Raw genomic sequence first — 13,224 nt, forward strand, 5'->3', positions numbered from 1 at the left:
AATAAAAATCAAAGAGAGTCCAAAAAGTGGGGAGCTATTCTGGTTCAAATTCCCAACCCACGTGGTCACCCGTCCTAGACAGGAGTGATCCCTGAGCACAGCCAGGAATAAGCCTGGAACACTGTTGCTATGTCCCTTCTAAAGAGTGTATATCAAATATAATAATACATAATATAAAATGTAAACAATAGTCCACTTAGATAATAAAATAAACAAAAAGATATAAACATAAATATATGTAATTAATCTATAAAAGCATTATGCAAATTATAGCTCCATGTTTATCTAAATATACCTATGTATGAGCATAAATTTTCATATTTTATTAAAAGTCAAGAGAACTAAGACTGGCCTTTAATAAAATTATTGAAAAAGAAAAGACAGGCACTAAATGTTAAAGTATAGAAATAAACCATTCTAACTTTAATAAAAACAAAGATGGAGAGATTATACTAGTATCAATAAAAGTTTCATTGGAAAAGATATTTCCAGAAATTCCATTTATCAAAAGGATATATTAAACTAAATGTTTACAAAAAAACATTATAATATAGCTTTAAATTCATAAAGCAAAAACATTTAAACAAAAAAGTCCCCCAAAGAACCAAAACTTAAAGATTAAAATATCAATAAAACCTACCAAAACATGTTCGTTGATTCAAAATATACACATTATGAGAGTATATTATTCAGGCCTGGAGAGATAGCACAGCGGCGTTTGCCTTGCAAGCAGCTGATCCAGGACCAAAGGTGGTTGGTTCGAATCCCGGTGTCCCATGTGGTCCCCCATGCCTGCCAGGAGTTATTTCTGAGCAGACAACCAGGAGTAACCCCTGAGCATTGCCGGGTGTGGCCCAAACACCAAAAAAAAAAAAAAAGAGTATATTATTCCACTGGGATAGAAAACAATCAAATTTCTTTAAAATAGTTCTGCATAATCTACTCCTCCCTTAACTTCTTAGACAACTTCATTTGTTCTTCCTTTTCTTCTTCAAACAGACCAGCATACCCAATGAACACTAATATTCTATATTCTGAACATATTCCCTACTTAGAATGCGTAGTCCAGATATTTTCACACAAAATATTTCAAGTTTTTGCTCAAATGTTGCAGTCAGTAAAATTTATATCAAGTTATAAACCCAACATTTTGTTCTTCTTAACTGTTTTTCATTTCATCTCAATATTCATCAACGGTTACTGTATTTGAGTAATTTGTTGATGTTTTTTGTTATTACCTGTCATGCTTTGACGCTCTGAGATACCATTGCCAAGTTCAAGGAGGATCTGTGCATTATTCTTTGGCATATGCTGAGTATCTAGAGAAGTCCCTGATACAGAGTGGGAATTCAGTGAGTATGTGTGGAATTGAACTAAACTAGGAAAGGAATATAGTTTCAAAATACTTTTGATGGTGCAGCATAGGAATTTAACCCAGTTAAATTAAACAATATTCTCTCTATCTCATCAAAATCATTCCTGGTGCTATACGTACTCAATTATTTAATTTCTTAGAATTACTTATAATTATATATATATTTGTATAACTTGTTTGCTAAATGTCTAGATAATAAACCCATGATGGCAAAGACCATGATTATTTCCCTCAGATCATATTCACTTTATCCTGTAACCCAGTATTTGATATGTGGTAGATGCACAGAACATATCTAACAAACTCATTTTTTTTATTCACATTGGTATCTACTACATATCAAACTCTACTCTAGTAACTAGGAATATGTGAATAAAACAAAGCTTTTCTCCTGAAGCTTGTGATCTGGAGCAGATAAACAACTGATAAGTCATATTATATATCACATTTTATAATTTTATATTGAAGAACCAAGGGTAATATTTATAGGTAGCAGCAATTATTAAATAAGTGATGGCATGAGATTAATGTTAGTCAATGAATTTCTATTGGCCCAACTTTGGACACAAGAATTTGCCTTCTTTACAAGATTGGGGGCTTGTTAGGTGAGAGAGAGTAGAATAGCTAAAAGCAGAGAAAAGGTAGGTAACAGCAGAGTAGAGAATCAATAAAATTCAATAAATATTTGATTAAAATATTGGATTCAAAATTAAGATAAGAATCAGAAATATAAGAACAAAAGAGAATGAAGAAGGGCTACTTATAATCTCATTTATAGTCTCAATTTCTCATTTTATGTACACAGCAGAAGTAAACAAATTTATTTCATTACCTATCTCTGATTTGAACATTCAAAGTCATCAGAACTATGATCATTTTATGAAGAATTATATTTCTAAGTGGTAAATTTATTTCATTCCCAAACAGCCATTGGACAAAGCTTCTTGAGTAGAATTAAATATGTCTGTTTAGAGATTTGTATGCAAACCTATATCCTTGAGAGATTACAGATGCAATTTAGACACACGTTTTAGGAGCTGAATGCTCAAATCATTATTTTAGTACATATTGTCCATTAATCTGCTGTTCAATTGGGATCCCATTTGGTATGTAGCCGCTTGTTAATTAGCAGGATTCTAGTGCCGAGCTGCTTCCTGATTAAATGTCCTTTAGAATCAATAAAACATCAGGAGGGATTATGGTGATGTGGGATTAGCCCCCATCTAACTGAAGAAAATGAGTTGTGTTTCCTTCTTAAAACTGTCACATTGCGGGAACTGATGAGAAGAGTCATTTTGCCAATGCTGTAGCAAAGTTGTTGGGGGTTATTTTTGTTTTGCTTTGCTTTGCTTTGTTTTGTTTTTAACTTTCAGATTTTGTGATTTTGCCATTTGCCTACCAATTAGCACAGAGAGAGACATTAGTGAATGACTGCCAGGGTAAGGCGATTTTGAGAAAGAAAGACTTGATTGCGATTTCAAATCTCGACTCTGAATCACCCTGATGTAAAATGAGTTCAGGTTATGTTGGATGGAAATCATTATGCCTGTTCTTGGCCAGGAGCATGGAAGTCAGAATTAGCATTTAATGTTTCTGTGTGACTTTACAATAAATGGTAATTAAGGAGGGCAGAAAGAGAACAGGAGGCAAACTAATACGCTAAAATTATATTGGCAAAATTAAATGCTTCAAACTCTGTGTAAAATACAGACACAAGCCAAATTGTGTTGGGGAAATGGATGAATAATGTGACTGTGAGGGAAGCTTGGTAAATAGAGAGGAGCAATTGACCCAACCTTAAGTAGGACTTATCATACACATCTGGTCCATTATTGAGAGTGCAATTAGGTTGAAAAAGGACTGTGTTGGAAATCCCAGGAACAACTAGAGGATTTTAACAGATAAAAGAAATAGGAGGTGTCTGATTCAGCAATCACTTTTTAGTGGGAATTTGAAAAGAAGTATCATATTAGTGATGTGTTATGAGTCTTCCCTTTTGTAAGATTTTTGGGAACTGGCCCTGATTTTTAAGAGTTCATTAGCTTCACTCTTCTCTTTGAAAATGCCTTCATTCATATGATGGTAATTTTAATACTAATAGTTATTATAAAAATTATATTGCTAATGAAATTAATGTCATTATAAATAGATAACATCTTTGTAATGTACATGTCACAATTTTTCTGTTTTCCATAAATACTAACTTTTTAGAACAATTATTGCAAGGTTTTGTGCCTTTTTATTTATTTATTTGTTTATTTATTTATTTATTTTTTGCATAGGCACAGTAAGTATTGGGGAAATTAGAAAGGGAATTCCCTTGACCTAAAAGATACAGGATTTCTCCACCCTTGAAGCATACTGCTATGGGAACAGGCACAATACACACTCATTTACACACCCCAAGGTGTTTTTATGGCACCAGGAAACTTTCTACTCAGTTGTGGATGATAAAATCAGGCCACTGTAGCTAGAGATCTTGGTATTTGCACAGGACAAAGTCTAAGATAGAGTCTTTCTTTATGGTTTTAGAAGTTCTGGTCCATCACTGTTGCTGTAATCAGTCTTCTAAACTTAGAGGTCTTGGTTTTTGCTCAGAACCTAGAACCTAGGATGTAGTCTTTCATTATGGTTCCAGAAGTTCTGCTCAATTTCAGTTGTTAAAGTCAGACCTCTGGAAAATTTTTGCAAGTTTCCCAGAAGGTGAATTCTATGAAGTTGTATTAATTTCAGTATGGAGGCTGATGGTGAGTTGGGCTAAACCTGATTGTGCTTAGGACTTACTCTGACTGCTCTGTACTTAGCAATCATGTCTGGTGATACTTAAGGGACCCATGAATGACATTAGGGATTGTAGTGGGGTTGGCAGTGTGTAAGACAAACACTTTATTATTCTCTCTCCTGTCCATTGTAATTACCATTCAAATGATAAAATCCAATATGATATAAAGCTAAATCAACAACAGACTTTAGCTTGAGTGTCTTGACATTTTATTGCTCTTCTCACATGCCCTATAAAGTTGGGCAGATAAAATAGAAGATATGCAAGTGACTTGAAATAAGCTGCTTGAGTTCCAGGGTCCATATTTACCCTGGGACTTAGTATTCAACACAGTTTCAGATTTTACGAGCTCTGTATCACATGATTTCTCCTCCAGGACATAGAACAGTGGTATTCTGATACAAAATGGGGAGTATGGGGCTCCAGGAGAAGGTTTGGTACAAAAAAATTAAGATTTTGAAAATGACTTATTAATGGTTTAGCTACCTCTAATCCTCCCTCAGGAAGAAATACTATAAGCTCTAATATGACAGGGATTTAGAAGATCCTTTGGACTCTAAAGTCATTGGGAATTTAGTCAAGTAACCAATTGCTTTCAACCTTAATTTTTGTGCTTTACAAATAAAAAAAGAATATATTTATGGATGTAATAATTCAATGTTTAGATATAAGAGAAAGTCTGTATTTTCCAGTTAACTGGACGATGATAAGAAATACAAAATTCAAGAAGATTAAAAAAGAAAAATGATGCAATTGAATTAGCATCTCATTGGTGGAGTTAAATAATAATTAGATTAACCTGATGATCTAAAAGCATCAAAATTAATATGTGTCCCTCACATGGACAGTCATTGGGCTATATTCTGGATAGTATACCTCATTATATGAACCCAACAGTCGCAAAGTTATATATTTATTTCCACATAACAGATGCATATGTTTTTATTAGCTCTACCTTAGGAAAATTGTGTCCATATTTGAAATTATTTGATTCTGTTCCTATTTGAGGCACAGCTTCATTCCCCAAATTCATATATTGAATTCTTAATCTCAGTAGTACAGAATATGATTTGATTTGGAAATAAAGCCTTTAATGAGGTGAATAAATTAACTTGGGACTGTTTATAATATCCTTAAGAGAATCTGATTGTTGCCCTGTTACAAAAAGTAAGTCTGGACACACAAAAACCTAGGAATGTACTCGCTTCTGCGGAAAGTGCAGATGACATGATTACTATACTTAGAAAACCCTACAGATTCTACCAGAAGCTTCTAGAAACAATAGATTTATATAACAATGTGACAGGCTAAAAACTTAACACAAACAAATCAACAGCCTTTTTATACAACAATAATAACAGGGAAGAAATGGACATTAAGAAAACAACCCCATTCACATTAGTGTTACACAAACTCAAAATCTTGGAGTCAACTTGACCAAAGACGTGAAGGACCTATACAAAGAGAACTATGAAACCTTTCTCCATAAAATAAGAGAGGACACATGGAAATGGAAACACATAGTCTGCTCATAAATTGGTAGGAATTACATCATTAAAATGGCGATACTCCCCAAAGAATTGTACAGACTTAATGTGATCCCTCTAAGTGTATCCATGACATTCTTCAAAGAAGTGGATCAAACACTTCTGAAATTCATTTGGAACAATAAAAACCATCAAATAGCTAAAACAATTCTTGGTAAAGGGAATATGGGAGAAATTACTTTCCCCAACTTTAAACTGTATTACAAAGCAATAGTTAACAAACCAGCATGGTATTGGAATAAAGACAGATCCTCAGATCAGTGGAATAGGCTTGAATACTCAGAGAATATTTCCCAGACATACAGTCACCTAATTTTTGATAAAGGGGCAAGAAATCCTAAATGGAGCAAGGAAAGCCTTTTCAACAAGTGGTGTTGGCATAACTGGTTAGATACTTGCAAAAAAAAAAACAAAAACTAACACCATGTACGAAGATCAGACCTGATACCATAAGGTATATAAAACAACACATAAGTAAACATTTCATAACATTGAGAATAAAGGCATCTTCAAGGAGGAAAATGCACTCTCTAAACAAGTGGAAGCAAGGATAAACAGATGGGAATATATTAAGCTGAGAAGCTTCTGCATCTCAGAGGAAATAGTTCCCAGGATACAAGAGCCACCCACTGAGTGGGAGAAACTATTCACCCAATAACCATTAGATAAGGGGCTAATATCCAAAATATACAAGGCACTGACAGAACTTAACAAGAAAAATAAAAATCTAACTCCATCAAAAAATGGGGAGAAGAAATGAACAATTTGTCAAAGAAGAAATACAAATGGCCAAAAGGCACATCACTAATCACCTGGGAGATGCAAATCAAAACAACTATGAGGTACCCTCTCATCCTACAGAGATTGACACACATCACAAAGAATGAGAACTAGCAGTGCAAGTAGGGATGTGGAGTGAAAGAAACTGTTATTCATTATTGGTGGGAATGCCATCTAGTCCAACCTTTATGGAAAGCAATATGGAGATTCCTCCCAAAACTGGAAATTGAGCTCCCATATGATCCAGCTATACCACTCCTAGGGATATACCTAGGAACACAAAAATACAAGACAAAAATCTCTTTCTCACACCGATATTCATTGCAGTGCTGTTAACAATAGCCAGACTCTGGAAACAACCAAGATACCCTTCAACAGATGAATGGCTAAAGAAACTGTGGTACATATATACAATGGAATATTATGCAGCCATCAGGAGAGATGAAGTCATAAAATTTTCCTATACATGGTGTACATGGAATCTAGTATGCTGAGTGAAATAAGCCAGAGAGAGATAGATGCAGAATTGTCTCATTCATCTATGGGTTGTAAGAAAAATAAAAGACATTTTTGCAATATTTCTCAGAGACAATAGAAGGGCTGGAAGGTCCCTCTCAAGACATGAAGCTCACCACAGAGTGATGAGTGCAGTTAGAGAAATAACTACATTGAGAACTATCATAACAATGTGAATGAATGAGGGAAGTAGAAAGCCTGTCTAGAGTATAGGCAGGGGTGGGGTGGGGAGGAGAGAGATTCGAGACATTGGTAATGGGAATATCACACTGGTGATGGGAACTGTTTTTTACATGACTGAAACCCAACTACAATCACATTTGTAATTAAGGTGTTGAAATAAAGATTTTTTATAAAAAAAAAAAAGCAAATGATAATACATAAAGAATGAGAGCACTTGCAAGAGAGTAATTTGCAAAAGAAATTTCTAACATTTTGATCTTAAACTTCTAGCTCCAATATTCTAATAAAACTAAGTTCTGTTGTCCAACAATTTAGTTACTGATATTCTGTCATTGCAGCCTCATCAATACACTCCTTAGAGACTAAAATTTATTTCTGGAATATTTTACCTACCTTATATTTCTAGTATATTTTTGTGCCCCTCTATGGGAATAGTTTATAGGATTCTTAAAGGAAGAGGAAGAATAAGCAAACTCTTCAAATCAGGGCATAACCTATGATCTTGGGGGTCACAATGGACCTATCTTTTCTGTAGGATGTTACAACTTAACTTGGTGGAACTGAACTAGTTGCAAGATGTGAAAGCAGAAGAAGGTATACAAATGTGTCAAGACACAAATGCAAGCAAAAAATCAAATTTGGAGAAATATGAATGGTAACTAGGACCATTCTTCATAAATCCTTTTTTTTTTTTTTTTGGTTTTTGGGCCACACCCAGCGTTGCTCTGGGGTTACTCCTGGCTGTCTGCTCAGAAATAGCTCCTGGCAGGCACAGGGGACCATATGGGACACCGGAATTTGAACCAACCACCTTTGGTCCTGGATCGGCTGCTTGCAAGGCAAACGCCGCTGTGCTATCTTTCCGGGCCCTTCATAAATTCTTTTTAAAAAATGTATGGTATATAAAGTTCACCGAGAAAAATAATTAAAAAATGTATGGTATATAAAGTTCACCGAGAAAAATAATCACCGAGAAAATTAAAGTATCCAGCTCCAGCACGATTATAAAGACTTTCTATCAAACTACTTTTATCTTGTGTATTCAATGTGTTTTTACTTTGCTTTGAATATCTGTACATGCAAAACGTTTTATATTTTGTGAATTGGAGCAGAGAGAGGGAGGCCCCAGGTAGTTCAGCATGTTCTAATGTACAAATTATGCCATTTTAGGGTCTGATAACCCAAGGTTGTGATGAAAAGTTCAAAGATCCCACCTCTCTCCAACATGAGGCACCAAGTATATACATGAGACTCCAGACATTCTGAGGTTGTCACCTGCCCAAAGTATCAGGACCAGATGATTGTGATACCAAGGGAATTCAAGGAACACATTTATTTGTTGGGTTGTACTAAAAATGAGCGAATCTTTATTTGATAGTCTACATTATATTACAAAGAGAATGCAAAGTAACCATGGCCTAAACGTCATTTTTACTTGTTAAATTCAATTGAAAGTTAAAATCTGAACTCAGAATAAATGTGCTTTCCATGCTGCAGTCTCCAATTTAAGCATAAAATTTTAACACCTGTTCCTATAATTTGGATTCTAGATCTTGTTTGGAAACAAGAGCCCATTCTCATTTATAAGTTGTCAGTAGATTTTTAGGTATAACTGTAATGTAAAAAATATGGAAGAAGGAATACATTTTATTAAAAAGATCTTAAAGATTTTATTGGTCACAGAAATCCTCTATACAATTGTTTTTCATACAGGGGTCATATGACTTCCTGTGAGCCCCAAGGACATTTCAAGAGATCACAGGTGAAAATTGAGTCAATAGGGAACAATAGCCCAAGACTAGGGAGCCACCTGCTGAAAAGGGGATCCATAGAATAGACGCAAGGTCATAACAGGGTCATACTTGGAAATGGGCTTAAAAATACTGCTTTACAGCATCCAAATTTGACAAGATCCAAGTTTAATAATCTTAATTTTCCCCCACAGAGTCCAGATAGGGCAGGAGGTTTGATGAGCATCATTTTGTTCAGAGGCCTTTTCTCAAATTTGACAGCTTTGAAAAATAAAAGTTATACAATGTAAATATTAATGCACCTGAGGTTTTATTGTTTTTCAAAGGGTCTCAAGACACTTGAGGCATAAACTTTGACCTCCTAAGAAGTTCTGCAAATATATTTCTGGATGTGTAAAAAATTGAGAATACTTCTGTTCAGATTTATTTCCATATGTTTGATAATAGTACATTTTAAATTATTATTAATATTTTGAGTATATAGTTTTCTAACTTTATTTTTCTTGCCTACTAGTTGATATAGCCCTAGTCCTGAATACCTATTAGCTAATAGAATTATAGCTCATAGTTCTGAAGATCTATACCTTATCGATTTATATTTTCAAACTAATGTGAAACCCTGGTGGTTATATATTTAATTTTTAATTTTATTTTATTAAAATACCATAATTTACAAATTTTTCACAGTTGGGTTTTAGACAATGTTTTAGTACCAATCTTTTCCCTAGTGTCAACTTTCCTCAACCAATGTTATCCTACCTTCTCACCCCCAACGTGGCATCTTGATAGACATCTTTTTTTGTTTGTTTTTTGGATCACACCCAGCAGTACTCAGGGGTTACTCCTGGCTCTGTGCTCAGAAATCGCGCCTGGCAGGAATCCGGGACCATATGGGACGCCAGGATTTAAACCACCATCCGTCCTGGTTGATAGACATCTTTTTAAGTTTGATTGTTAAAGTTTGGATATGATGATTTCAGTATTGTTGACCCTGTGGTTGGGATATTTAACTCTATTATTCTTTCGCATCACTGATGTACCTTGTCCTTCCTTCAGTCTGGGGCCAAGAGTTGGGGTCCTAAACTCAATTTACCTGCAGGTCGCAGGAAGCAAAGTCGGGGTGATCCTTGAGTGCAAAGTCAGTAGGAAGCCTTGAACATTGGGGGTGGGGGGTGACCCAAACAACTAAAACAAAACAAAACAAAAAAAGATCCCTCTAGGTCAGGGCCACAAACTGTTGTACGGAGGGCCGTTCGTGGCCCATGGGCCGCTAGTTTGAGACCCCCGTAATGCAGAAATGGTGGTTATATTTTCTCTATTATTCAAGTGACTCTTCAATTGTGATCAATTTTAAATTTATTTAAGGTTTTATTAGCAACAATTAAAACAAAACAATTGTGTCTAGTGGCACATTTTTAAAAGAGATAAAAATGTTTCTTCTCCAAATAATGAGGCACATTTCTTATAGCTTACTCTTTATTTTTGCTTGACTTTTAATGAGAAAGAGGAGATAAAAATATTTTAAGATGCAATTTATTTGCTCAAAATAAAATCTTCTTTTTGCTAACATGAGCAAAAATTCAATATTTTGAAAGTTCATCAAGTAACATTGGAAAAATAAATTTTAAGAAGGGAGTTATAACCAATAATTAATGAAAGATGCAGAAAGAGGAATTAATGGAAAAGTTATAAATAGATATTAATTAAACATGGTAGTTTGTAGCTTATAACAGGAAAGAAACTGAGATATTGATTATAGTTCATTAATCGAGAAAAATGTATTTAATATAAATTGGGGATGATTGTAAAAACAATTTCATGATCAAAGTAATTTCTCAAAATACTTTTAAGCTTTAAATGACTCCCTGCTAATCACATACACATATAGTATTGCTCATAGTAATTTTTATTTGTATACTTCATTAAATATTGTCAAGCTGAACTGAGCACCTATTTCTATCTATTCTATGTTTTTCCCATGTTACAATAATTCATAATTGGGAAAATTAAAAACACTCCCAAAGCTTTGTCAGCACCAAGGTTTCAAAACTTTGGTTTCATCAATGAGATGAAATGGCATAAAATTTGAAATTTTGAAGCAGTAAAACAGACAATCTATGTGTTTGTTTTCCTGTAGTTGATAGCAGCTCTATCATTTTTTGTTTTATATTTATTTTATGGAGTGGGGGTGCAGTATACCCACCTGTGCTCAGGGATTTCTACAATAGTAGCAACTCTTAACTCCTGTAAGATATGACTCAGTAAGTAACAAAAATGTACTTCATGCTGTCTGATCAGCATATCTATCTATCTATCTATCTATCTATCTATCTATCTATCTTCTATCTATCATCTAACTTACTATCACTTTTTTCTGTCTCTCTGTCTCTCTGTCTCTCTGTCTCTCTGTCTCTCTCTCTCTCTCTCTCTCTCTCTCTCTCTCTCTCTCTCTCTCTCTCTCTCTCTCTCTCTCTCTCTCTCTCTCTCTCTCTCTTTCTCTTTCTCTCTCATGGCAGACATCAATGCAAATTTCCTGCAGTTTCCTGGACTCTGGACTAAATCTGCTGAGCAAGCATAAGTCACCAAGTCTCATTTTAACAGCCCTTACAATAATTTTATGGGCACTTTATTCCATATATCAAAACTCTTCGTAGTACAAATACCTAAATAGGTTTCTATTTCCTGCATGCACTTTGTATAGTCTAAGTATGAGATTTCCCCTTCAAAATCTCTTACCAATATAAACTTCTAACTTTATTATACTTTCTACCAAAATGATAATATTGATTACTAATATTATGTTTCTTTTATTTTCTAGGTGGCAGAGTTTTGTTGAACTGTTGAGCAGGGCTTCCTCTGATTTGTCATCTGATTTATCCACAGGTGAGCAATTGTTTTGTTTCTTGAGAAAACTGCTTTTTAAGCTCCAGTTCTTTGCTTGTTGAGTTTCATCTTGTTGCCGCAAGAAATGTAAATTCTTCAACACACACATATACACACAAGAAAAAGAAAATGAAATTGCATTGATGGGTATTCTTTTGAGCCAATTGAATCATAAAAGGCATAATTCTTCACGGCTTATTTTCTTATGAGGCATTCTTTAATGATAATCATTTAAGATAAATACAGTATACTTATTCAAGAATTTGGTATAATTTATAATGTATAAATTATAATATGTATATATTTATATATATGTTTTATAAATAAATATGAATTATATATACAAATATGTATAATTTATACATTAATAAAATAACTTACATCTAGAAATCTCATAATTCATCCTACTTAGAGTCTATAAAATGGAAGTTATGAAAACATTTTATGGGTTATTTAATTAAATTATAATAGGTTAGCAAAATAATACAGCTATAAAATAAGATAGCTACCTAAAATGAGATATTTGTAAGGGAAATTATAAATATAATTTAGCAAGATATTTCAGCTAAAATTAATATAAAAATAATGTATGGACCCTACTTGAATATCTTCCCTATAGTTAGAGATGAAGTAAATAACCAAGTCATTAAGAGATAGAAGTTTTCTATATGATAAATATTGAAAAAAGTAAGTTCTATCAGGGATATGGTGATAAAGGAAATCTCATTTACTGTTGGTGGGGCTGTTGCATAATTCAGACTCTGTGGAAAACAAATTGGAGAACACTCAAAGCTTTTAGATTCAGCCTTATAAGTCCATTCCTGGAAATCTATATCCAATAACACAAAAAGATAGAAGTAAACTAATATTCAGTGCAACACTATTTATTATAGCCAAGACATGAAATTAACCCAAGTTTTCAATATTGTGTGACTAGCTAAAGAAATTTTAGTATGTGTATGTGTGAATATATATATATATATATATATATATATATATATATATATATATATGGATTGATGGATATAGGTATATAATTACACACAGTAAGTACTATGATATATCATGAAATTTTGAAATTTTCTGCAAATTGAATGGAATTACAGGGTATCAAGCAAAGTGAAATGAGTCAGAAAAATATTTAAAAACCAGATTATCTCTCTCATGAGCAGAGTATTAAAAAATAAAAGAAAAGGATTAGACCATTTCCACTAGAAACAAAGCCCGAGATATATATCAATAACTGGTAACTGAAAGGTTGAAGGGAAACAGGGAATGGACTTATATCATAATTATGTAGAGATTTTTGAATCACTGTTGGAAGAATTGGTATAGTTCTCTGCATCTATAAGATAATGTATTATTATGATTATCAACTAGGATTCATGGATAAAATCTTTTAATTAC

At 33.6% G+C, this 13,224-nt stretch overlaps 1 protein-coding gene across 1 annotated transcript in view; it reads left to right on the forward strand.

Moving 5' to 3' along the window:
* C6H1orf87 (chromosome 6 C1orf87 homolog) overlaps positions 1-13,224 on the forward strand; it is an 81,315-nt gene that overhangs the window by 50,606 nt on the left and 17,485 nt on the right. The window contains exon 9 of the mRNA XM_049775247.1: positions 11,753-11,817. Within this exon, the coding sequence (XP_049631204.1) occupies positions 11,753-11,817 (65 nt within the window). The remainder of the gene's footprint in view (positions 1-11,752; positions 11,818-13,224) is intronic.

This window comes from Suncus etruscus, chromosome 6 (genome assembly GCF_024139225.1).
Source record: "Suncus etruscus isolate mSunEtr1 chromosome 6, mSunEtr1.pri.cur, whole genome shotgun sequence".
NCBI classification, from domain to species: Eukaryota; Metazoa; Chordata; class Mammalia; order Eulipotyphla; family Soricidae; genus Suncus; species Suncus etruscus.